The sequence below is a fragment of the Anas platyrhynchos genome, chromosome 16 (genome assembly GCF_047663525.1).
Source record: "Anas platyrhynchos isolate ZD024472 breed Pekin duck chromosome 16, IASCAAS_PekinDuck_T2T, whole genome shotgun sequence".
Taxonomy (NCBI): Eukaryota; Metazoa; Chordata; class Aves; order Anseriformes; family Anatidae; genus Anas; species Anas platyrhynchos.
In genome coordinates, this window is record NC_092602.1 from 9300693 (window position 1) to 9325437 (window position 24745).

Consider the following 24745-nt stretch of genomic DNA (forward strand, 5'->3'; position numbering starts at 1 on the left):
AGGCGAAGGCGGGAGGTAGAAAAGAGGCGGTTTATTGGTACATAAATATATACACAGTATATATCGCAGGGTTTATACACGTCGTACAAACATTTACACCCGCGGCCCGCTGCTGCCGCCTTTGCTCTGCCTGCGTGAGCGCCAGGGCAGCGACCAGCGCTGGGACCCGGCGCCACGCGTGGTCCGCACCCAGGTTCATGGGGAGCTCGTGGGGGCCCCCCACAGCCCCCAGAGCTGCCCGAGCTCCTCCACGGGCACTCGGTGTCCTCACGGCTCCCTGGCTCACGCTGGGGATGCTGCCTCAGCAGAAGGTGTCTTCCAAGGCTGGAGCAGCCCAAGGGCTGCCCTACGTAAACATAGGAAATGCCATCAAGGCAGCTCTGCGTGATGGGGTCCGGGTTAATAGGAGAGTGTGATCCCTTTCCAGGCCGGCTTGATGGCTTGTGGGATGCTATTGCTGGAAGAGCCTGGTCCCATTAAGGGTTTAGGGCTCTCGTCTGTGAAGAACACGGCGGACGCTTTTGTATTGATAGCAACTGAAGCTGGGGCTGCTGGAAGAGGAGAGGGGCAAACTTTGCCGCTTGCTGTGGCGGACACCCGCTGTGTCAGACACTGGGCCTGCGAGGAAGCCAGGAATGGCAGAGGGAGCCCTCTGCGTGGCTGCAGGAGGTCGGGGTGATGGAAGGGAAATGGGGGGCCGCAAGCACCCCCCTCATCTGAAGGAGTTGGAGGAGGGGGTGCAGCTGAAGAAGTCCTGGCTGATGGGGCGCGGGTAGCCCTCCAGCACTTTCACCTGGACGGGATCGAACTTCCAGTAGTCTCGGCCTCTCAGGAAATAGGCAAAACCTGGGAATGAGAGAGGAAGGGTCAGGAAAGACAGGGTTGGCACAGCTCAGCTCTTTCCTAGCATTTTGTCTTTTTGACTCCCCAGAGGATTTTTAATACCAAAAGAGAGCCTGGAGGATGCAGGAAATGATGCTAGATCAATTTCACCTGAATCCAGATTTGGGTTTACACTGCTCTTTCACACTGTTTCAGTGCTGACAGGAGAGTAAACAGGATGGAGTTTATTTTATATATATAGTGGTTCAAATATACTGTACCTATGGAGCGGCCTGGCCTTACCACAGCAGAAGGTGCCTAGGACCCCATCAGGGCCTGTGGCAGGGAGGTTGTGAAGAACTGCTGCGGGACATCCTGCTTGGAGGAAACTGCTCTGGGATGCAGGCTCTGGAAGCACTGCGGAGCCACTCCACGCCCAGAGGGAGCAGAGAGGGAGTCACTGCACCCGTTGTCCCCAGCGCCCGTCTGTCCCAGGTATTTCTGCGGCACCGCGATGCTGCGTGCAGCATGGGGCACGTCTGGGGGACGGTGACACTGAAAGCAGCCTGCTCATTCAGCACAGCTGCCTCGGCTGAACTGTGGGCAGAGTTTCTGCTGTCCTCCCATCACTGCCTGTGTTGGGAGCAGTAACAGCAAAGTGGGACTCTGTTTCTTTGTCAGAAGTTTGATTTTTCTCTATCAGGTGCTTAACTGTTGATTGTTCCAATTAATAATTACAAAGCTTCTCACTTTCATGAAAAGCTTCAGTTCCCTGCCTACTGGAGGGAGCTGCCTCGCTCTCTGTGCACTACATGGCATGTGAAGTGCCCACAACTACTGACTGTCTCAATGTTCAAGCTGGGAGGCAGTGTCAGGCTGAGTGCCCACCCCGGAGCAGGCCCTGTCCCTGCTGGCACTGACCAAACTCATCCTGAAAAGCAGCATCGATCTCCTGAGGGACCCCGCGCCAGTCGGCCATGGTCCGCGGGTAGATGTTGTCCACCTGGCGGGTGTGAGGGTTGAAGCGCCAGTAGTTGCCTCCGCTGAAGATGTAGATCTTGTTCTTCTCAGCCCCCCAGACCAGAGCTGCCTGCACGGGGGAAGCAGGGAGGCCCAGCTCCACGATCGGGGTGGGACCGGAGACACGCCTCTCGCCGTCGTAAATCCAGTACTGAGAATCTGGTGAGGAGGCAGAAAAGGGGAGAGACAGGTTCAGAAGCTCTTTGATGTCAGCTAATTTGGCAGTGAATTGCAGACGTGGAGCTGGTGCCCTGGCAGAGCTCCCAGGGAGAGCTGTCGGTGAGAGGCGCGCTGTTGCTGACAGTGCCCACAGTGCCAGGAGGGCAAGGGGTTGAATTCCCCCCTCAGTCCAACCCAGAGCTGTCAATGCTGGGATGAGGAGGGCTCTTTTAGCAGCTGCCTCGGCTGTATTTGTGGATGTTATAATGAAAGATTTGGCTTTCCTTATGAGCTGCCCGGCTGCCCTGCCTGGCTTCTCAGAGGCTGAGGTATTGGAGAGCCCTGTGTGCGTGCAGAAGGATGTTTCTCTCCGGCTGCTCCACTCCGATGGGACTGGCTGCAGTCCTTTGGGCAGATGAATCAGCCCTGGCCTTTGAGTTTGCTCTGGTCATGCTGAAGGAAGAGCAGAACCCGTTGCTGGATAAAGAAACGTACAAAGCTGTGGAGTTTGACAGGGCAAAGGCTGATTCCTGCAACGCCTCTGTGGTGAAGCCTGGGGCTGCCAAGTTGGGGCAGAGAAGCAAAATGGGTCATGGCCTGACTAGGGGGGGACACGTTCCTTGTGTGCCACATTTCTGTGTGGGACAGAGCGCAGGGACCAGCCCCTACCCTGCCAGCTCAGCTCTTGGGGATCGTACCTGGGCATGCACGGGCACAAGGAGGGCATGCGGTGTAAAGAAGGAAGCTACAGAAACCAGGAAGAAGTTGCCAAGCTGAAGCAGACTGGGAGCATATTTCCAGTTTAGATTAAAACGGGAGTCTCTAATTACCCTACGGCGTGTAATACTTTCCCCTTATCTCATTTTAGCTCACGGTGGGAGCCTGCCAATTTTCACACTGTAAACCCTCGTCTGCAGGTGAGGTGCTGAGCAACCTGGTTATGCAGGAACACTGCCTGCAGAGCCACTCGGTGCTTTTTGGTGCTCGTCTCACGGTGTGCAGACAGGGCACGCACACCCAGGGCAGCTGGGTAGCTACATTCTGCATCCCTGCTGTTAATTTCATGCTTGGAAAGAGCACTAGAGAAAACAATGGAGCTGAAACAGGGGTTGTTGCAGGTCCTGAACTCCAAAAGTGGCCACGAGGAGGTCTGGCCCCACCGTGGGTGACTGGTTTTTAATCCCTGCAGTGGCTGGAGGCTGCCTGGATGTGGGTTCACTCAGTCCTGGGGGACTGCAGGAGCTCTGCAACCAGGACAGCTGCTGGGAGGTTTTAGAGTGTCTAATAGTGGTGCTTGCTCCCATTCCCACCTTCCCTCAACTGGGGCTGCTGGAAGCACAGTGGCCTCCACTTATCTTGCTGAGGGCTCTGTTGCAGGGAAGACTTTTCTTTTTCTCCTCCTGTTTCCATCCCCAAGGAAGATGAAGCAAGTGTTTCTTTCCTCCTCTTCTGCCAGCAGCATTGCCAGGGCAGAAGCTCAAAACAAACATTTGTGTTTCAGAGGAGGAGAATGGGATACTTGGGCTGTGTCTAAACTAAAAGCAACCCTTCCTTCTCCCTTTCCCCCTCAATATCTGCTAAAAAGTTTGAACTAAACAGAGAAAGGAACAAACAGCCAGGATCACTGATTTACTGAGGATGTCTGGAAGGTTTCTCTTCCCAGGGACTTGTTGGGTCCTGAATACCCCTCAGTAAAGAAGACGCACTTCTGAGCTGTCTGATCCCAGTCCAGCTCTTACCTTGGAAAAACCAGATATTGCCCAGGGGGTCCTCGAAGGTGGCATCCACAGAGCTCGGGATCCCCTGCCAGTGACGAGAGGCCAGAGCTGGGTAGCCGGCCTGCAGCTTCCCAGCTCGGAGCCGCCACACGTAGCGGGACGTGAAGAAGAACAGCTCGCCCCGGATGGTGGCCGCGGCGTCGAAAGCCGTGTCGCAGGCGTCGGGCTGCACAGACTGCCAAAGCACGGCCTGGTCAGCGGCTGGCACCCATGGGAGCCCCCCTCGCCCACCCTGGGCTCATCTGATGGGACATCCCTCCTGGGGAAGGCAGTCCCAGCAGCTGGGAGCAAGCCGCGGTGTTAAAGGAGGCCAAGACGAGCTGTTCACTCACCTCCACGTTGGTGATCTCGTTCGTTTCAAGATCTGGCTGGGGCAGCTCTGCTGGCTGCGTCGGGGTTGGCTCGGGATCCAGCTTGGGTTTCCCGTAGAGGTACTGGATGCCTTGCTTGTCATCCTCGCTCAGGCTCAGCGGGTAGCGGAAGATGTAGAACGGGGACATCAGAGACTTGGAGACAGCCGTGTGCTGCAAGCCCAGCACGTGGCCAAACTCGTGGGCAGCCACCTGGAGGAGGTCAGTGCCTGCAAAGGGGAGACGGGAGATGCTTTTGCCTAGCTGAGGGGGGTGGGCAAGCAGTGCCTGCAGAGGGGGTGCCTGCCCCTGAGGCTCATTCCTGCTGCTCGCCAGCTCCTGGCGATGCAGAGGCATGCTGTGGGAGTCTAACATGTGGCAAGAGAAATCTGCCTTGGCTACTGGGCTCACGGGTTGTTCGGGCATTTTCACATGTAGCTCTACATCTTGTTTGTATTTTTAAGGAATCAAAGGGCATAATTAAAGGGATCCACTAATTCTGGAGCACTGTGAGTGAATTCAGACACTCAGGTATTAGCCTGGGCATGTTGGTAATTTGTAACTGTCTCCGGGGGCTTCTGCACTCCTTAGCTATCAGGAAAGAAAATGTTTTCCATGTGCTTTTGGACAGGAGAATTTAGCAGAGAGAAGGAATCTGGCCCATACAAGCAGGTGGTGGGGTGGGAAGGCTGATTTTTGTCCACCCAGGCTTGCAGTGGTGCTTGTCTAAGGCTGTAACACAACAGGTTGTGTTTAGATCGTGTCTGTGTCCACTGTGGCAGCTGGCGGTGTCAGTGGGGAACCCTGCAGGATTACAGCCACACAGGCAGCAGAGGGAGCTCACTTATTGCTTGGCTGTGACAAGAAGGTGACATTTAAAAACCAGCACATCAAAATCCCTGCAGTGCCAAGGCCTGGCCCTTCTTTGCTGGAGGTAAGGGAGGTTGTACTTTAGGAATACGACTTAACAGCAACTACAAAAGGAGGGGGAGGAAAAGCAGATTTCAGTCTGTGAAAACATGTCAGTTGGCTGGCAGGTGTTATTTCCAATGGATCCTTTTTGAAGCAGATAAATTGTACAGAAAGTTGTAAGAGAGGCATTGGGCTTGTGAGCTGAGACTGTTTGTTGACAAGTCCCAGCGCATTCGTTCACAGCCAGAAATCCTCCGAGCTGCAGCCCAAGTGATGGGAAAGGCAGGGCCGTGAGTCAGCTGGTCTCCCTGCTCCAAGAGGGATTTCCCTGCTGGCCCAGGGGAGCAGGGCACCGGGGGTGCAGCTGGGAGGATGCCTGGGAAGGCTGCAGGTCAGCTTCGTGTTGAAGCCGTGGATTTTGCAGCACCGACACAATTAAATCGACACATCTAGGGCAGCTGAGAAAGCGGGATCTCTGTGTCAGTGATTAATTACAAACTTTCAGACATTTCTGTTTAGCTTGGCAGGCTCCTTGCTTGATGCTTTCCAGTGTTGGCAGATCTGCTGCACCACTGTCAGATGCTCCGGGGGAGGTGAACGACAGCACGCCCGCAGGAGCTGTGCTGGGAGCATCACCGTCCCTCACAGAAGGTCCTTGGCATGGGCTTCTGCCTCCCGCACGGCTCCGGGCTGCCCCCAGGGCACACCTTCCCCTCCTCGTAGCTCTGCTCTCCCGTCTGTATCAGGAGGCTAAGGATTTCCCCATCTCCGAGAGCTCAGGCAAGGATTAAACCATGTTTATATCGTAAAGCTCTTTTCGGCATATCAAATGGCAATTAGCTGCAACGAGCTCCTACAACATTTATTTATGGAAGGCACAGAGGGAAAAAGGCCACGGAACAGGGCTGGATTCTGATGGGAACTGGCATCTCTTCTGACAGTTCCTGGTTTGCCTCCAACACTGTCTGTGGGAGAATGGAGGAAATTCTTCAACAACACAGGCAGCCCCGACAGAGGCTGCAAAGGGGCAGGGCCCACCCACCCCTAGGTAGCAGAAGGGCTTCTGCAGCAAGACCTGGTGCTCTGTCGTCCTTGTTTTGGGGCAGCATGGGCCAAATAGGATACGTGAGGGTCCTGACTCTCCCCCAGAGCCAACCTGCTGACTTGGGGCGCCCATCTGAGCCCTGAACACTGACAAAATGTTTGGGAAACCCCAGGGAGGCAGGGGTTGAACTCGGGCTTTGTGATTGTTTCTTTGTCCCTGCACTAATTTTGGTGGGTCTTGTGGAAATGGATGCTCTGGGCACTGCTCCAGCAGGCCCCAGGCAGCCCTGCGGTATCGCATGGGTCCTGACGCCAGGCCCCGAGTGCCCGAGCAGGGAGCTACCAGCGTGGATCTATTATTAGCAAAAAAAAAAAAAAAAAAAGTCTTGACTTGCTGTGGTGTTGTTCATGGTCAGAACATTCCCAGGCCACGGGGACAGAGCTGGAGCCTGGGTGGCTTCCCTTTATGGACTTGTTCAAAGAGAAATTACTCTGTGGGCAGGCAGGACTGGCTGCTATGCTGTCCTCTGGAGGACGGCGCTGTTTTTGTGTCAGCTGGCGTGTCACCCGCTGCTGGAGCCTCTGTCCTCACCAGGACCACGGCGTCCTGCTGGGCTCGGGCTTTGATGTGGCTGGAAGGTGATGAGAAAAGACCCGAACACTACCTGCCAGCAGGCTTGTACGTGGTGGGAGGTGACAATATCCACTGCAAAAAGGGTGGCTGCCTCTCAGTTTCACAGGGGCCCTGCTCGCAGCACAATTAAATCACTTCTAGGTGTGCTGACATGCATCCCGGAGCCCCCAGGGCTCCCCTAAAGCCGTGCCGTACCCAGGTTGTTCCCAATCGTCCAGGTCTCGTCGTAGTCGAAGTGGACGTCCCCCTCCCGGTGCGTCTTGGGGAAGAACGCGTGCGCCAGGATCCCACCGGGCCCGTCGAAGGGCAAGTTGTCTCCGTGCCAGTACCTGGGGGAAAAGCACAGCACAGCTCAGGCAAACGGCCGTGGAGCTCGGGTGCATGGCCAGAGGTGGGGAGCGGCTGCGAAGGGACAGCAGCTCTCACCAGCTCTCACCAGCTCTCACCAGCTCTCACCAGCTCCCACCGCCACCGCAGGCATCCTGCGATCTGCCAGGAGCCCTCTGGATTGCAAACCGGGTTCTGCGTCGGGGTACCGAGGAGGCAGAGCCCGGTCGCACCAAGCCCTGGGGAATTTTGAATGGGTTTCTCAGGATGTTTCTCTCCTCCCCCCTGCTCGGCTTTCAGCACCAAGCTGAGGATGGAGCCTGAAGAATTAAGGAGGTGGCTGCCAGAACCGAGATCAAGCCGAGGCAGCTGAGTGGTGGGAGGATGCGAAGAACCCAGCCAAACCCTTGGGTCCTCGCTCAAGCCAAGCCCACTGGTGACACATGAAGGAAACCCACGAGAGATGTGGCCACTTCAGAGAGCGGAGGGAGGCACAGGCAGATACACAGAACACGAATCACATCACTGCTTGGACAGCCTCCACCGCTGTCACTAGTTTTGTGCAAACAGGCAGCAGAGGGAAGTCTTTGCCCCCGTGCGTTGTTTGCCAAAAGTGAATTTCAGGCCAAGAGCCAAGGTTCGTTTAACCAAGGAGCTATATTTGTCTTCGGGCAGACAGTTACGTTTTCAGTCAAGGGACAGGATGGAGGACCTGAAGATGTAACGTCAAAACAAACACTTGGGAAAACAGCCTGTGGGCAGAGGAACGTAAATGTACCCGGAAAATTAATGAAGGATCGGTGACGGTGCTGCGCACAGCCAGCACGGAACAGCTGCGCTCACACCAAGCAGCCCACATCTGACAGCAAACGAAAACATCCCCGCGTCTGGAGGCAGAAATGTGAGCGCTCCAGTGCCTGGGCTGGGTGCTGGCAGCTCTGCACCCCCGCTGCAGCCTGGGGTCTTGCACAGGGTGCTGCTCCGGCTGCTCACCGCGCTCACCTCGTGAAATCGATGACGATGTCAGCCCGGCCCTCCTGCACCTCGGTGAAGGTCAGCGGCGTCACGTCGCTCCAGACTTTCAGAGCCTCCTCGATGGTCCTTCTCACCTTGGCTTTTACAAGTTGCCACGGGAACCTGATAATTCTGAAAGGCAACAGACACCAGGTGAAAAGAGCATCAGCCGCTGTCCCGTGGATGCTGCTGTCACGAAGACACTATCTGTAGGGTCAGTGGCATTAGGGCTGCCACTCCCTCCTCTCTGCCACACCAGAGCATCTCCAACCCACAGAGGCGCTGCTCTGGCACCCTCTTCCAAGCAACAAACCCCACCAGTGCCAAAACCCTTGGGCTGTGAGCCCACAGGTGAGCTCCCTGCAGAGCTTTGCAGAGCTGTGCTTTTTCAGAGCGAAGGGCTACAGCGTTTTCGAGCTCTGTCCTGTGTGTCCACCCCCACAGAGGTGCCTGGCCGTGGTGGGACGGGATGGCAGCTCCCCAACCTCTGCACTTTTTGCCCCTGGAACCCTGGGCTTGCTCAGAGCAGCTGCTGCCTCTTCTGCCCCCCTACAACATAACCATGTCAGGCCTGTCACAGAGGAACCTTTCTCTCCCTTCCATTAACAGTGCTGGTGTGCGTTCATCTCAGCTGTGTTCCTTTCTCTAACACTCTTGACCAAAGGAAAAAAAAAGGAAGAAGCCTTTCTGTTATCTGTAGCCTCCTCACAGCATGAGGAACAGAGTCTCCCGCACTCAATTAAACACAGCACGATGTGCACGCTGTCAGCGTCCATACGGGTGTGCTCACGCCTTCACTTGTGCCCCTGTGGGCAGCTGGGCAGGAAGCACAACCCTCCCTGAAGCCTGCTCAGCAGATCTGCAATTGAGAAGGTGTGGGCTGATTTGGGCAAAACTTTACCCTGAAGTCCTGTTTACGGGAACATCAATAACAGCAGCATGAAAGGGGCTTTTTAAAATAAACTGTGAGCTGATCCCTCGGAGAGGTGGCTGGGGGCGGGGAGGGGGGGACAAAAGCACAGCAGGAGCGGGCTGGTGGCGGAGGCTGCGCTCGGCGTGAGGTGGGGTTTGGTGTTGGGAAGCGAACACACGTGCGGGGGATGATGCTGGGGCTGCACAAATGTTTGGACAGGGGTGGGTGAGCAGCTGCATTTAGGGGAACGTGTGTGAGGGGACGGGGAGGCGCTGGGTACGAGCCCGCTGGTGGCTCTTGGTGCGTGGCTGCCCTGCCAGGCTGCCTGTACCCGGGTGAGGGCAGCCCTGTGTGAGCTGCAGGCAGCAAACACGAGCTGGAGGGGTTTGGGGAAGGAGCAGCAGGCCGTCCTCACTCCCGTTTCGCATCTTCCTTACTTGTAGGTGAGGTCGGTCTTGTCCCAGCGCCCCCCCGAGAGGACGAATCTCTTCTGCCGGTTGCGCCCGTTCTGGCCGTCGGGCAGCGCGGGCAGGTCGGGCACGCCGCAGCGGGGCGGGTTCCAGCGAGCCGCCTGCTCACCTGCCCCCATGGGGAAGCCCTTGGTGGGCACGCCGGTCCCGAGGGCGTTCAGCAGCAGCCAGGGACTCTGCTCCTTCCAGGGGTGATGTTTTCGAGCCGCGTCCTAGAGGACAAAAGCAAAGCCGTGACTCGGGACTGGGAAGAGAGGTCGCGACGCAGTGGTGGATGTCTGCACACAGCAGCCCTGCACTGGTGAGTTCCACCTCTCCCTCGGCTGTTTCCCTGCTGCTAGAGCACGTCCTGCTCCCCACAGATATCCCCCGTTCATTCCCTGGTCACACCTGGGAGCAGCCTGGTGCCACGGCACCCCCTAAGCACCGGCCTATTTTTGTCCAGCTTTTCCTTGGCTGCTGGCCTGCAGGAAATGCTTTTGCAAACTGTGGATGAGAACCAGACCCTCCAACAACGAACCAACTCACTAGGGAGTCAGTTCTCCCCCTCTGCCCCACATCCCTTTAGCCTGCATTCCCCCCCTGGGCCTGGCAGGGGTGATGTGAATGGGAGGAAGCCTTTAGTCCAACAGTTGTGCTCCCTGTTCTCCCCGCTGTGGTGTCCTGGCGTGGTGAGCACGGCTGGGGGACAGCACAAGCTGGAGGGGGAGCAGGACACACGGATCCGGGGTGACTCCGAGCCCGCACAGAGCAGCAGTGACTGTCCCTCCTGCTCCCGTCACCGCCTGAGGTCACCAATTCTCCCACCTCCCCTTGCCTCACTGTGCCTGTGGCACTGCTTGGGCGATAAGGTCACCTTTGCTCTCCCACACTTAATTAGAAAAGTATTTATCCTCTTGGCAGCATTAATTAGTGCTAATGAGCTGACTTCCATTGGTTTCTCACCTAACAGTAGGATTATGGGGCACAGAGCCACCTCAATACACAACCCCAGGTCAATCTCCAACCTGCTGTGAGGCTGACGGGTCGGGGGGTGCTTGGTCCCTGCGTATCCACACCGCGCCGGCCCCAGGTCCAAATGCTGATTATTTTTTTTTGTGTAGTCAAATTTAAAGAGCAAACTGAGCACCCGCAGGGCTGGAGGTGCAGCAGTGACACAGCTCTGCTCAGGCAGGCTCCGTGCCACAGGGCTTGGGCAGGGTTTCGGGGTCCCCTCGTCCCCCCGCAGCGCGCTGCCTCCTCGCAGCCCAGCTCTCCTTCTGCTCAGCTGGGGACACGGGGGCGGGCTGGCAGGACGCCAGCACTGCCCCGGTGCCGTGTAATCGGCGTGCTGCCGGCGCTCTGCTCCCCTACAATGAGCCCATTCATGCGGGCAGAAATGAAGTGTGAAGCCCTCGGCATTAATTCCGCCACTGGGCCCCGGCCCCGTGCCTCGGAGCGATGCTCAGATGGGTACAGGAGCCGGGGAGGTGGCAGGAGGTGCAGCTCAGGTGTCCTGCCCGTGGTACATCCATAACCACTCCAGCTTTGTCCTCTGCTTTGTCCTCCCCTGCAGCCAGCCTGCGGCTCAGCACCTGCCACCTTGCGCTGCCCCCGTCCTGGTGTCCCTCTGCACTTTGACACACCAGGAGCTGCTCCACTAACAAGTGCAGAAAAAGCCATTTTACGTCACCAGGCCGGGGAGGGGAAGCTGCAGGTGCCCTGTCCGGAGGCAGGAGGTCAGACCTGCCCTGCAGCCCCCTCGCCTCCAGACAAACAGAGGCAGGGCAGCGAGTCGCTCTCTGCCGTCACCGCACCGACACTCATGCGATGGCAGGAAAGGGCTGGAAAATGCCACTGCGGGCGCAGCCGGCAAGGGGAAATGTTACGGGCAGAAAGCGCTCGCCAAACAATGCTCAGGAGACGTGTCAGGCTGGAGATTTCGGCCTCCTTGTCGGGACACACCTCGCTGCAGTCACTTCCCAGGGCTTCGATAAGACATCCTCTCGCTTGGGGCTGCATCCTTCCCACCAAGCACGGCAGCCACCCCTCTGTGGGACGGGTGGGAATTTCGGGGAGCTCCTGCTTTGTTCTCCCAGGCCATGGCATGCCCTGGCTGTATGCCTGGGGGTTTGCTTAGGGCTGTGCTGCTGCTGAAGGGAGGACAAACCTGTTGAGGGGGGCTGAGGAAGGTGCTGGGTAACCATCAGGGCACCCCCACTTCCCCCATCCCAACCCGGGAGGGGAAAGGATTACCGGAGACCAGAAGTAAAGGGAGGGACCCTGCAAGCCAGGGAAGGCATTCAGAGCGCAGAGCTGGATCAGAGCACTGGGACAACGCCTGCAGGGAAGACGGGAAACCAGACAGGAGGAGAGCCTGCCTCACCCTCCAGCAATCCCCCTCCTCCAGCCGGGGGGAGCTGAGGGCTGCAGGGGAGGGAGCCTGCCCCCGGTCCCCCAAAACCCTCCCATGCACGGGCCTGCCTCTGAGCCTGCAGCTCAGGCTGTGTGCAGCCACTTGCACCCCCTTCATGGGACAGCCCAGAGCCAGGGATGGCTGCTGAGCACCAAGAGGCAGCCTGCAGCCAGGGGAAGGGGCCAGGGCTTGGCAACAGAGACTGAGCAGCAAGAGGTCTGCACAACAAAAGCACTGGGGGGCTGCCAGGCCCGAAACCAAGGGAAGAAGGCAGTGAGGACAGCAGAAGAACAAAGCCGTGGGCAAAGAGGGCTGTGCAAAGAAAGCGCCTCTTCCTAGCAGCCTTGTGACCAAAAGGCTGATGGGGAACAGGAGGGAAAGGACAGATCCCACGGGAGAGCAGAAACCACTGTGGAGGTGCAGACTGCCCACTCGGTTCCTTCCAGCTGTATCAGCCCTCGAGTGCTGTGACACAACAGACATCACCCGGGCTCTGCCGGGGCCAGATGAACACCAGCCAAGCTTCCCAGGAAGTGTCCCAGCCATCCCAAGGAGCCAGGAGCATCTTTAACCTCAGTGTGTTGGGCAGCACTCGCCCCCCAGAGCCTCCCAGGAGAAGCAGCTGGAGCAGCACAGCTTAAATGGGTATATAAAAAACTCCAGAGCGAGACTGCTGCCTGATGCTGACAGGCTCGGTGCTCTCCCCCGCCCGGGTCCATCCCCTGCTGCCTGCCCTGGATGTAAACTTGCCTTCTGTCGTGCAGCTCATCACCTCCCCGACTGGGCTCCTGCCTGCTCCTGCAGCAGGGACATGAAAGGAGCCCCCCTCCCGTCACATCGGGGGGACTGGGCAAGTTGCAGCACGAATCCCAGCAGTCTCAGATACTTCCCCTGTCGCTGGGGGCTGTTTCCTCTTCTGCTGGGAGACGAGCTGATGGGTTTTCTCCCCACCTCCCTGCCCCTTCTGCTGCTGCCTTTCCATTTCTCCCTGCGCTCTCCTGTTATTCAGGCTGTTTGGCAAGGCCCTGGTCCCACTGCCCCTTTGGCTAGCAGGATTATCCTCCTCCTACCTCTGAGTCTGCACCTTGGAGCACTCCGTCCTGTAGCTCAGTGCGTGGGGAAGGAAAGCAGAGAGGTTTTCTCATGCAGGACAGTTCCAGCACCCTGCTGCTGACCGCTGTCGGGTGGCCCTGCACCCCCTGAGCAGCCTGCAGCAATGTTCTTGCCTGACCCCAGCACTGGTTTCCTCGTGCCCAGAGTATTTTGGCCAGCCTGCCTCCCAGCCCAGCATGGATTTGCAGGGGTTGGATTTGAAAGCGTGGCTACAGCTGCTAATAAATGGTAAAGCTGGAGCTACTCCACTCCGGAGCGGAGGACGGGGACAGGCTATGTCCCAGAAGTGTGGTGCTGGATGTCTGCAAAGGTGTGAACGCCACAGCTGAAAGCTCACGGCAAAGACAGTTTCTTTTGTGGTCTGGTCAGCTCCTGGTCAAGAAGCAGTGTTAGTGCAGACAGTGGCAACTCACTGGAAATAACGCGTAGGCAAAGCCACCAGGCTTATTGATCCTGCCCCAGAACGAGGTGGTCTCCCCATGCCTCTAACTGGGAATCCTTTACTTGCATGAATACATCTGTAGCAGGACTGGCTCCTCCGTGCTGGGCTGCAGCCCCGTGCTGCTGCCGAGCAGAGGGAACACAAAGGGTGAGGCCAAACCTTGGCCAAAAGGGAGGTGCTGCAGTGCCTGGCCTCGTGCACACAGCTGGAGGCTCCCCTGTGCTCGCTCCTGTTCCCCGTGGCACCACCAGGCATCACCTCCCGGGGCCTGACAGTTTGTTTCCGGATGATTTGGTGATAGTTGTTGTTGGCAACGAAAAAGGGAAAATGTTTATTTTTCCTAAGCAACGTGGAACATGAAACATTATGGACTGCAAATGTTTATGGCCACAGCCACAATGAAAAGGCTCAGGCTCCAGTATAACAAGAGAAAGCAAATGAATAAACACTGCGGGACTATTTTTATTATCAGACACTTTAATTACGTGACAGTTTGTGAGTCTAGTCCATCAATAACACCGCGACCACACTGCTGGTGTCACCCAAGCAACAGTTTGCCAGAAACAGCAGTACTTACAAGGAAACAAGCCCCAGGATGCCAGGACAGCAAAAGGTCCTGGGAGCCCTTAGGCTGATGACCTAGAAATACCCCTGGAACCAAGAAACCGCTCTGGGATGCGGCACACTGCAGCCAGAGGAGGAACAGGGTTGAGATTTTGTTCACTGTGCTTTTACATCCAGGTTAAGGTGAGCAACGAGCTACCGGTGCTCAGCCCAAGGACGGCAGCCAGGACATCTCCCACTGGTACAGCTGCCGGGCATGGTGCAGCCCTCTCCCGAGCTATGGGAGATGTTCTGCCCTCAGGGAGCGCATCCTGCTCGAGTGTGCAGGCTGGGAAACCTCCAAACCCACAAACACTGTCTCCCTGCCAAATCTGCTGAAGATATCTGGTGGGTTTTTCCCCTCTGCTAATTTTCAGAGCCACTTGTGAGATGACGACAGCTCCGATGCTTAAATCCCACTGTGAGGAGAGCAGCGAGAAGCAGATCCAGCAGTGCTTCCACTTGTGGCACAGGCTGGATGGCAGCACAGCATAAGAACACCCAGGAACCCTCCAGTTACCCGTCTGCCATACTTGGGATTGCCATGAACGAGCGTCTCTGGTGTGAGAAGTCACTGCAGGACAGTTTTGCCACAGAAGACCCTTTCTAAACAACAGACCTACACCTGCACCCTGCCTCTGCAAACCCCCTGAGCTATGCAACCAGGCAGGATGTGCCCAGGGGAGCGAGTAAAGTGCACGGGGGTCTGCTCCTCTCCCAAGTGCTCCTCTCCTCCTGCCCTTTTCTCCCTTTCCAGCCCGCCCGAGTCTGCCACACCGCAGGGTGTGCGTGTGTTGCATGTGAACACACAAACACAACAAGCCCGCTGGAGAATAACTGCTTACATGTGTCTTGAGTCTCTCCCAGAGCAGAGGATAAACATGCCTAAAATTACCCCAACGCTCACTGTGGTATTTAAATAGCCAAACCAAACAGTGCAAATCAAACCCTTCCTGCAGGAGCTGCCTCACCGCCTCACTCCCCCCCCCGGCGCCTGCAGGGAGGGCAGCACAGGGCACCCCGGGGACCCGCGGGCTGCAGGGGGACAGCCACAGGGACCGGCTCCGAGCGAGGATGCTGGCAGCTGGGGAGGTGCCACCGCTTCTCCACCGAGAGGGAGCTTCCCAGCGAGGGGACTGGCTTGGATTTCCCAGGGGAGACGGAAGCAAGGCAGGAATTCGGCGAGCGCGCGTGCACTGCCCCAGGACTGCAGCTCTTTTGTTCTCGAGTTTTGCAGTGGACACCAGGCACCGCCTGTGTTTTGCTCTCAGCTTTCTCTTTCTTTAGGTGTTAATGTAAAAGGGAAGGAGGGCTGCGACGTTTGCTACAAAGAGCACAGCTTCCTCTGCAGTTTGCCCTGTGCAGCCGGGTCTTACAATGAATCTTAACCCTTGTTTCCCCTCTGTCCCCAAACTACCGCTGTTGGGACATGGTGCTGGAGCACCTAACAGCCCCACTCGTGGTGCAAGGCGCTGGCAACGTGGTCCATGCCCACCCCTTCCACTAGCACAGCTCGAGGAAGTCACCACCGTCTGTCTCCTGGGAGCGAGTCTCTTCCCTGCTCAGCCCTTTGGATCCTTTCTCATTCATCACCCGCGAGCACAAGGTGCACAGGGAGGAAGAGAGCTGCAGTTAGCCATGGGGAAACATCTCCTTGTGCAGAGGGACTGCACATAGCCAGGAGAACAAGTGATGGCATGGCAGAGCTCTCTATGGGAGAGGAGAGAAGGGGTGAAGCCAGAAACTCGTGTTCAGCCTACTGCCAACCCCACAGTGCCTCTTCAGCCGTTCCACGCTGTGTGCCCTGGCTTGGGTGCTGGGAGAGGGACAAGGTGCGTTGCTGTCACCCTTACTTGTATGTGAGAGCAGCCACTGGCTGTACCTCGGAGGCACCAGAATGACTTTCAGAAGCCTTGACACCAGCTAAGGAACATGTACCCAAAGAGGAATCTACCTGGGATGGAGAGGACATCTATATGAAAGGATGGGAAGACATCTGGCCATTTCAAACCCCAAAGCAACATAGCCCTATCTCCACAAGGAGCGAATGAAACATTGATTTCCAACCCGGAGCTCCACGTGGCTGGTCAAACACACCAGAACGAGATGTTCCCTAACAAAACATTTGTAGGAGCATCACATGGAGTTACCGCAGCCAAGACAAAAGTATGAGCACTGGGGATGGAGAGCACTGTCCCAGGGCAAGGAGGAAACCAGCTCGGGGCAGCCGGCTACCAACTGGGGGGCCCAACCAACCTCTGCAGGCAGTCAGCAGCTGCACACACATCAGAAGGACACGAGAATGAGAGTCACAGACAGAGCAGATGAGAGTCACAGACAGAGCAGACCGAGGGTGTGAAACCCACGGCTGGCTTCCCCATCCCCTGGGATCCCCACGGGTCCTGGCTGGCACCAGAGGCTGTGCGGGTGCCTCCAGGAGCGGCAGCGTCTCGGCGTGCGCACGGCCGAGCGCGAGGCACCCCGCCAGCCCGGCACACGTCCCGCACGAACCAGCCGGCGGTGGCTGCACGCCGGCAGAGCCCTGCCCTCCCCACACAGCACCCAGCTCGCTGCTTGCTGTGCCCGGTCTGGGTGAAACGAGCGTGCAGAGCGCTGCCATCGCTGCGGGGGCACCCGGCTCCCCTTCCTTGGGGGCACAGCCGGGCACGGTGACACTGTTGGCAATGCCACCAGCACGCTGGGGGCCGAGGCTGAGCTGTGCCAGGTCCCAGCCCACAGGCTATTTAGCAGCCAAGTCCGAAAGCGCTCAGATGCCAGAGCTGGTAACAAACCCCCAGCCCCAGCCATCCCCCGGCTGCTGCCGCCCGCTGTCACCGCGCTCCGGCACGGCGAGAACCCGGCTGCCAGCACAAGGAGCCCTCCGTCTGCCCCCATCCCAGTCCCTCACAGACACAGCTCGTGGCTCGGGTGCCTGGCAGGAGCAAGAAGAAACCCCAGAGCCCCCCAAAACCCCAGACCTCCCCCCAAAAAAGAACTCCTCAGAGCCCCCCCAAGTCCCATCGCCCAGTCTCCTCACCCCCCCCTTCTCTCCCGTCCCCAGCGAGCTCTCCTCTTCCTACAACCCCCGCGGGACCCCAAACCCCCGAGGGACCCCCAAGCCCCTAGGGACCCCCGAAAGCCCCGAGGGCCCCCCCCAAAACTCACCGCCTTGTGCGGGCGGCGGGCGGGCGCTGCGGGGGCGCAGTGCAGGAGGGCGGCAGCGAGCAGGGCGGCGGCGGGCAGCGGCGGCCGGGCCATGCCGGGCGGCGGCCGGGCTCGGACATGGGCCGGGGCTGAGGGGCGGGCTGGGGGTGCGCTGTGTGGCGGCGATGGGGGTGTCCCGCAGCGCCTTTTATCTCTCTCCCCCCCCTCCCTCCCTTCACCGCCCGCCCGCCCTTTTGTTCTCCCCTCGCCGGGCCGCGGCGCTGCGGGGCTGAGGGGACGCGGCCGCCGGCCCCCGGGCGGAGCCGGGCAGGGATAAGGCCGCCCTCCTCCTCCTCCTCCTCCTCCTCCTCCTCCTCCTCCTCCTCCTCTTCTTCCAGCCCTGGGGGTTCACAAAGGGGCCGACCCCCAGGGCAGTTCCCCACGGGTTCTGCACCCAGGGGCAGGCTCCCAGCCTTCAGCGTTTCTAGTTTGAGTTTTGGGGCGGACCTGGGACTCGGGCTCTGTCCTTGTGGGTCCCTCCCCAGCCCGGGACATTCCCTGATTGTGCTGCTGCAAGCAGGGCTGGGTGGGAGGGTGGTGGAGGTGTTTTCCAGCTCCCCCATCCCTTGGGATCTCCTAGGGACAAAGCTCAATCCTTTTACATTCTTAGTGCCTGCCTGGGCCTCGCAGTGCCCACGGGGAAGATGTGACCTCTGGATTTAATGCAGGAAACGTGTCCGCATCGCTGCTTTGCCTGTCAAGGGCTCGTCTGGAGCCAGCCGTGTGTGCCCAGCCCTCTGCTGCCCACCTGCCCGAAGGCTCTCCCCGTGCAGGGTGCTAAGGAAGGGGGCACCCCGTCCCGGAGATGCCAAAGCCCCCGTCCACACAGCCTGGAGACGCAGGCAGGCAGCGCACGGCTCTGGTTTCTCGGTTCCTGTTTCTGTGGGAGAAGCCCTGGACTGTGTCAGCATCCCCTCGGCAGACAGAGTTGAACTGCAAATTGGTTCAAGAAATGTATGTAAATAAGGAGGCTTTGATCTCCAGCTGCCTGGGCTGGTGCGCGGGGAGTTGGTAAGGCTGCCTGACATCCCCGACCGTGTGACGGCTTTATTTGTCTGCGATCAATTGTTCGTGTTCTGCTTTATGGGAACCATATTTAGGGTGTAAATACTGAGCACGATAAGCAGATGCAGGAAGAACGAGCCTGGTGGTGGCTGGGCTTGGATGGCGCCACAGTGATGAGCAACGGGCGAGGAGGCAGAAAAGTGAAATCCTGGCCAGCAGTCACACGGCATCACACAGCAGGCAGGGGGGAGCCGTGCCCTGACCTGGCCCCACCAGCAGCAGGGCACGGATCGAATGAAGTGCCACCACCACAAGCACCGGGACTGGCAGGAGTCATCCCTGCATCGGAGCAGTGTGTCAGGAGCAGCCAGGAGGGCAGAAGCAGGGAGGCAGTGCTGTGCTCGCAGGGCTCGGGCTGCACGCTGCGCAGGGAGTGCTCCCGCTGGTCCAGCTGTGCACGGGAACGCCGAGCAGTTCCCACTTTCTTGCCTTGCTCTGAGCCAGACAGCTGGGGCTTAGCAAGGGAAGCTTTGTGTCTCTTTTCTTGAGTGCCTTTCATTTGAATGGCTGGTGTCTCTGGGAGCTCGGTGCCTTCAGCCCATGCCAGGGGAGTCTGTCGGTGCCCTGGGGAAGCAAGGAGAGGCGTGGGAGCAGCCTGCGAGGCAGCGACAGGCAGTTTGGCTCTTGTTAAAAAAGGGAGACTTTGGAAGGGGGTGTTCTGGGAAACACAGCCCTTCCAGAGACGGGACCGCGCGTGAGAACGGCCGGCTCCTGCCAAGACACTGAACACAAAAGAAAGTGGCATGGTGTGTTTGGGTTTCCCGACATTTCCCAGCAGAACAGGGACGTGGTTAGCAGCAGGACGACGGCCCGTTGGGTGGGTTGGGAGCTTGTGTGCTCACCTTCTGCACAGGGCCAGCCCGGGCCCTTTTGCTAACCCTCCTCTGCTGGGAGCTCTCTGTTCATCCCTGCCTCAGTTTGCTGCTTGCTGTACCGGGGCTGCTGGCAGATGAGCACAGGCTCCCACCCCAGCCCCAGAGTGCCGACAACCTGACATCTCTGTGCAGGCGCTGCCTGCTTGCTTTCCTGCAGCCCCTGCCGGGCTGGAGCCAAATCTGGGGTTCAGCAAGCTCGTGGTGGCTGCAGGAGGTCCGTGGAAGCCTTCATGATCGGGAGGATAGATTTTGAGAAAAGTGCAGGGGTCTCCCTGCACCTCTGGAAGGTGCCAATGGGACCAGGGATGGGGAAAGAAGCCAATGGGGCCGGGGATGACAGCACACGGGGAAACCTCTCCTCAGTCCTGTTGTGCTGTGTCACACGCACAGTGAGCTCTGTGGTCTCACGAACGCTGCGCATGGGTGGCTGGAGGATCCCCTCTCCTGCTCACAGCTAGCTCCCTCTGCTCACTTTTCCCAGCTCTCTGGGGAATCCCCATTTGCCTGGGTTTGGGGGACGGTTCGCAGGGTCTTAGCTTTTGGCTGGGTGTAGTCCCAGGGCATTTAATTCCTTCGGTGCTGATCGCAACACGAGCCTCAAAATGCACCAAGGCACCAACCTGTGTGCAAGAGGAAGGGAAGAAAGGGCAGGTCCGACTCTCCTCTGCTGTGAGCAGCACAGAGGTGGCATAACTCTGCCGGTCAGCGGGGCCAATTCACTGCAAAACTGCTGTGAGATACTGCTGAGGCACTTCGGACTGAGAGCGGGGGGGGGAAGAGGTCTCTGAGCGAAGGGGAAGGGGGAGGTGAGGGAGAAACTGAATTTAAATGGATTAAGGCTGTCTGTCCAAAGTCCTTTTGTTTCCTGCCACCTCCCTGGTGTGACTTTCACAGCTGTGCTCTGTGTGGCTTAGGGCCTGGCTTCAGGCTCCCTGCAAAGCCAGCACAGAGCTTTGCACCCCCGGGGCATTTCCCAGAGCAGCTGGAGGAGGGCCCGGGAGCCAGCACCCTAGGACAGAGAAACCCTTTTGATTTTTCTAACATCTTTCCTGTTCTCTCTGTAGGTGACGGCCTCGTGAATTGGTGTCTCCAGCATCAGCCCAGTGGGTGACAAATGGGAAGGCATCCCCATCAGGCAGGTCTCTGTTCTCCCCCTCCTGCTTTCGGGGCTTCCCCTTTGCTTTGGCCCTGGCACCGTGTTCCCCCGGGGCAGCCAGAGTGGGTGTTGGTGCAGGTGGTGGTAGGTGCAAACAGGGCTGGGGGCCACGCACGGTGAGCTGCCCTTGTAAACACCAGGGCTGGGGAAGATTTCCCACCTGAACAGGCCGTGAATTACCCGGTTCTCTTCCTCAGCTGGCAGCCCAAAGCATGGGCATGGCGAAGGGGCAAGAAGAGGACTTGGGGTCCCTGGAAATTTGGCCTTTGGGCCTGGACTCACAGATGGAAAAGTGGTGTCTAAAGTAATAAGTAAAAATGCCTGTTGGTTGGCAAAATCCTTTGCTTCAAAACCCTTTTTAGATTTTATTTATTTTTGAATGTAATGACTTATTTAGGCTGTCCTGAATCCAAACCATGAACCTTCAAAATTCCCAAATAAAATGTTTGATTTTTTTTTTTTTCTGCATTTCAGCTTCGCTGGGCTGATACAGCAGCCTCGGTATGAATTTCCAGAAAGTTTTGCTTGGTCCAGAAAGTTTTGCTTAGGCCACTACTACTTATTCTGTATTTATTTGGTTTTGTCTTTTTAAAAAAACCTTGTTTGACCTTCATTCTGGGTTTGCCGTGGAGTCTGTTGAGGTTGGGACCTGCTGTGTCTCGGCCCAGGAGTGGGTCCATGGGGGAGCAGCTAAAGCAGCTGCAGCCCCCTCGTTTCCCCGTTAGCTCCCCCTGTGTAGCACACCCGGCAGCTCACGCGGTGCCAGAGCAGCACAGAGCTGTGCAGCTCTTCCTCCCCCTCTCCTCCCGCAGCCCTGTTGCAGCTGCATCCAGCCCTGGGATTTGGCCCCAGCAAGCAGCTCCCTGCTCCGCCGTGGTCGGCGCGGGCACCGGCGGGCTCCAGGCTCGGGGAGAGGTAGCCCACGGTGTTTGTTGTCTCATCAGCTCCCAGCCCGTGCCAGGAGCGGAGCGCACACAAACAGCACGGGGCTCCGCTGGGAAGCGCTGCCTGCGAGATAAGCAGGGCAAGGAAAACACATCCATCTTTGCGTCTCTTGGCCTGAGACGGAGTTTCATCTGCTGGCATTTTCCTGGCGCGGGCTCAGCGCACAACACAATTCACCTCAGGAGCCAGACGCCTGGGAGCCAGCTCCCATTTCAGGCAAGAGGTGTCAGCCCCGGCTTGCACAGAGGGCAAATGCGGTGAGAAGCTGGCGGCTGAGCGCACAGGAGCAGGGTGCCGGCCCGGCCAAAGCCCTGTGGCAGCAGGGGCCTGGCTGCATGCTGCACCCTGCGGTGCTCATCCCAGAGCAAAAGGACAAACCCCGGCAGCAGAGCCGTGCTGAGCAGCCCCCAGCCCAGGTGAAGGGCTCTGAGCCCGCGGTGTGGGCACAGCACAAAGAACCGGCCCCAGGGAGGCACCAGGACGCAGTGTGAGTGCGGAGCAGAGCTGGCTCCAGCCCGCGGCTCCTGATAAGGAGGTTGCTAGTGCCGTCTTGCAGCGCGCTCGGCCTGCCAGATTTCCGCAGATGAGCCCTGGTGAAACACCCCCACCTTTGCCTCCCTCTGATCCCCTCCGAAGCGGAGCTGAGATCGGAATGTCTCCTGGGATATGATTCCCTCTAGCCTCAGGGGGACTGCGTTAATAAAATGCAGGGCGAGATGTGAAGGCGATGGGGGAGGGAGGCAGGCAGGGCTGCGGGGATGAGGCTGTTACGAACACGCCGTGGGTCTGCTGGAAATGTCCCGTCCTGTCCTCCCTCCCCTTGTCCCCGGCACTGAGCTGTGGAATTCAGGGTGTGGGCTGAGGCGCTCTTCACACTCGTTTCTGCTCAGAACAATCTCCCCGTCTCCCTCCTGCTCCCCCCCTCCTCAGCAAACCCCACTGCACTACCAGGCACCGCTCCTGCCCCCTGCACTGCTCAGGCACCACCCCAGCCCGTGCTTTTTGCCTGTGGTAAGCAGAAAGCACCTGTCCCCGGGATGTGCCCTCCAGCTCGGCAAGCCGTCACTACCCAGAAGAGAGTTTTCCCCTCGTCCCTGCAGGACTGAGCGCTCGGGACACAGCTGGACTGGCCAGGTGTTAGCCTCTGTGCAAAGAAAAGACACCATCAGCTTCTTCCAAAGAGGAAGGAAAAGGAAAGGAAGAAACTTCCAACCGAGAGCAGATGTTGGGAGCTGCTGGGCTGGACAGCATCAGCGGGGCAGGGGAGCGCAATGTGGTGCTGAGACATTTTGGAGAGCTGAGACAAAGGGCCCTGAGCCACAGGTGGCCGTGGGCTGTGTGTGCAGAGGCTGCACCATTGCTCGGGATCTTTCAGGCCACCATACAGGCATTGTGTCCTTGCTTGGGAAGGGGAAATGGGGGCAGGCAGCTGCTAGTGTAATGTTCTAGTTCAAAGCAGTAGCTGTTCGTGAGTCGGTGCTAACAGCCTCCTAAAAGGTCACAGATGCCTCTGCCTGACACACAGCCTCCGTCCTCGCTCCTGAATTCGCTCACGTGTTGTTTTACTGCAGGCTCCCCTGAGCCCCAAGTCCCCACGCAGCGCTCTGCTTGGGAAAGCAGCCGAGAGCAGCTCCCCGGAGATGTTTGCTGTGTCTGCAGCGGAGGGGAGGGAAGTGAGACCAGACAGGGAGCAGAGTGGAGGGGAATGGCCTCTGGGTAGATGTGGATGAGGAGGAAATGCCAAGCCCCAAGCCCATCAGCTGGGACAGCGCAGGTAAGACAGGGAGCCTGTGAAGGTGTGAGATCGCTCCAGGGCTGCTCAGCACGGGGATCTTCTGTGAGGGTGTGTGAGCTCGCCGCTGTGCACTCCGTGGAACAGCCTGGCGGATCCTGTCTGGAGAAAAGGCAGCAAACTGCAGCCTTACTGCTCAGATCCTTCAGCTACACACAAAACAAACGTGCCCTGACTTTTTTGTTGTATTGCTTATGGGCACTCTGCTGTGGAGGAGGAAACAAAACAGGGTTCACGTTTGCCATCTTGTCTCAGCAGGTGAATTCACATTGCTCCCAGTGATTCCTGTCCTCGTGGTCCAAGTAGATGCTGGAGGTGATTTGGAAGAGGTGATTTCTTGGCTAGGACTAATGGAGGAACTCAGGGACACGCAGGCCCTTTTTAAGTCGCAACTAACGACATCAGCCCTTGACTGGGATCAGCACATGGCTCCTCTTTCCGCACCAGGAGACCAGGGGAATCCCTCCTGCAAGGTTTGGAGTTCACGACTCAGCAGTCTGTGCAGCAGCTGGGAGGCCACAGCCCCCTGGAAAAATGAATCCAGCTTCCCCGCTTGGTGCCTTTCTGCACGAGCAGGTTACTGGGGGGGTAGGGGGACTGGTAAATGCAGAAATGTACTTACACCTCTCAGGATCCAGGGGCATGGCTGAGAGAAACAACTTCTGATGGGGAAGGGCTCCCTGAAAACCCTGAGCAGAGCAATCTAGCCGGTAGCTCAGGTGTGCTCCAGCAGCCAGGCCCTGGGTTTCAAATGGGGAGCACTCGTGACATGAATGGGTTCAAGTCAGGAAGAGCCTTCGCACTGACAGTGGGCTTACAGGAATGAGTTAAAATCATTTTGTTTGCTTTGTGAAATTTATTAAAAACTACATTGTTCATCTGCTGAAACTTCACAGCTGTTGAGATTGCCCTCAGGGCAAACCACATCCAAGAAATGGCATGTAGATCTTGGGAGCACAAGACTTGAAAGCTGAAACTACGCTCTGCAGCGCTGCCTTCGCTTCCCGTGCAGTCCTGTCGAGCCATCTGCGGCTCCTCCAGTTCAACACCACAATTCTTAATTCCTCCCTGTTCTCATCTCTGACTCTGCAGTGGAGTCAACCCTGCGGTGCAAGTACTTCATTTCAAAGCCTTGTGTTTTGGCTAAAAAGGGACAGAGGAAAGATGCAGGTGGCAAGAGATCAGTGTGGGAAGTGGGTGCTCAGAGCCCGTGGCGTTCAGTGCGAGGTGCAGCCACGCGCCGTGCTGCAGCAGATGTGCCATCGGGTATCACCTCCCTCTGACATTACTGCTTCATTGTCTGTCAGAGGAGCCAGCAGAGAGGCAACACTGGAGAAAACGAGCCCATGTGCTCATGAAAAATCTGTGAATTCCTCGTAGTGGCAGCAGCTTGCTCAATTTTGTATTGTCAGTTGCAACTTGTTTGCAAAAAACTTCACAGGATAAAAAAAGTGGGGCTTGCATATTTAGGTCTGACTTGAAAGCTCTGTGCAGACTTGGGAGACTGAAATCAACCACTCAGCACAAGCAAAATTAGGGCCAGCCAGGGCTCAAAGATACAAATACAAACAGGACATGAGAAACCCACTGACTGTGATCTATTCAGTCATAAATGATTCACGGAGTAATTTTGAGTAACAAACACATTGGTAAGAACTGGAGGTTTTGTTTCTTTTTTTTTGGGATGGCCCACAAACAAAAACATTGGCTAA

General features: G+C 57.7%; 1 protein-coding gene and 1 long non-coding RNA gene across 2 annotated transcripts; one reads left to right on the forward strand and one right to left on the reverse strand.

The window, feature by feature from the left end:
- Positions 1–16: 16 nt before the first annotated feature.
- MMP11 (matrix metallopeptidase 11) lies at positions 17–17401 on the reverse strand. Its single transcript, XM_027470201.3, has 8 exons — positions 17162–17401; positions 9411–9655; positions 8049–8192; positions 6915–7048; positions 4112–4359; positions 3741–3954; positions 1744–2001; positions 17–846 (listed from the first exon to the last, which is right to left on the reverse strand). Exons 1-8 carry the CDS (start codon positions 17252–17254, stop codon positions 713–715), a joined length of 1470 nt encoding a protein of 489 aa, XP_027326002.3. The 5' UTR covers positions 17255–17401; the 3' UTR covers positions 17–712.
- Positions 9608–20909, forward strand: LOC139998823 (uncharacterized). The gene is made up of 2 exons (XR_011803817.1): positions 9608–9744; positions 20205–20909. It is a non-coding gene; the product is annotated as an uncharacterized lncRNA (long non-coding RNA).
- The last annotated feature ends 3836 nt before the right edge of the window (positions 20910–24745 follow it).

Coding starts and splice junctions, on each gene's coding strand:
- MMP11 (XM_027470201.3), bottom strand. CDS start 17,254: ATGGCCCGGCCGCCGCTGCCCGCCGCCGCCCTGCTCGCTGCCGCCCTC. Junction 3,955..4,111: donor ACGAGATCACCAACGTGGAG/GTGAGTGAACAG, acceptor GTGCTTTGGCAG/TCTGTGCAGCCCGACGCCTG. Junction 847..1,743: donor TGCTTTTCAGGATGAGTTTG/GTCAGTGCCAGC, acceptor TCTCATTCCCAG/GTTTTGCCTATTTCCTGAGA.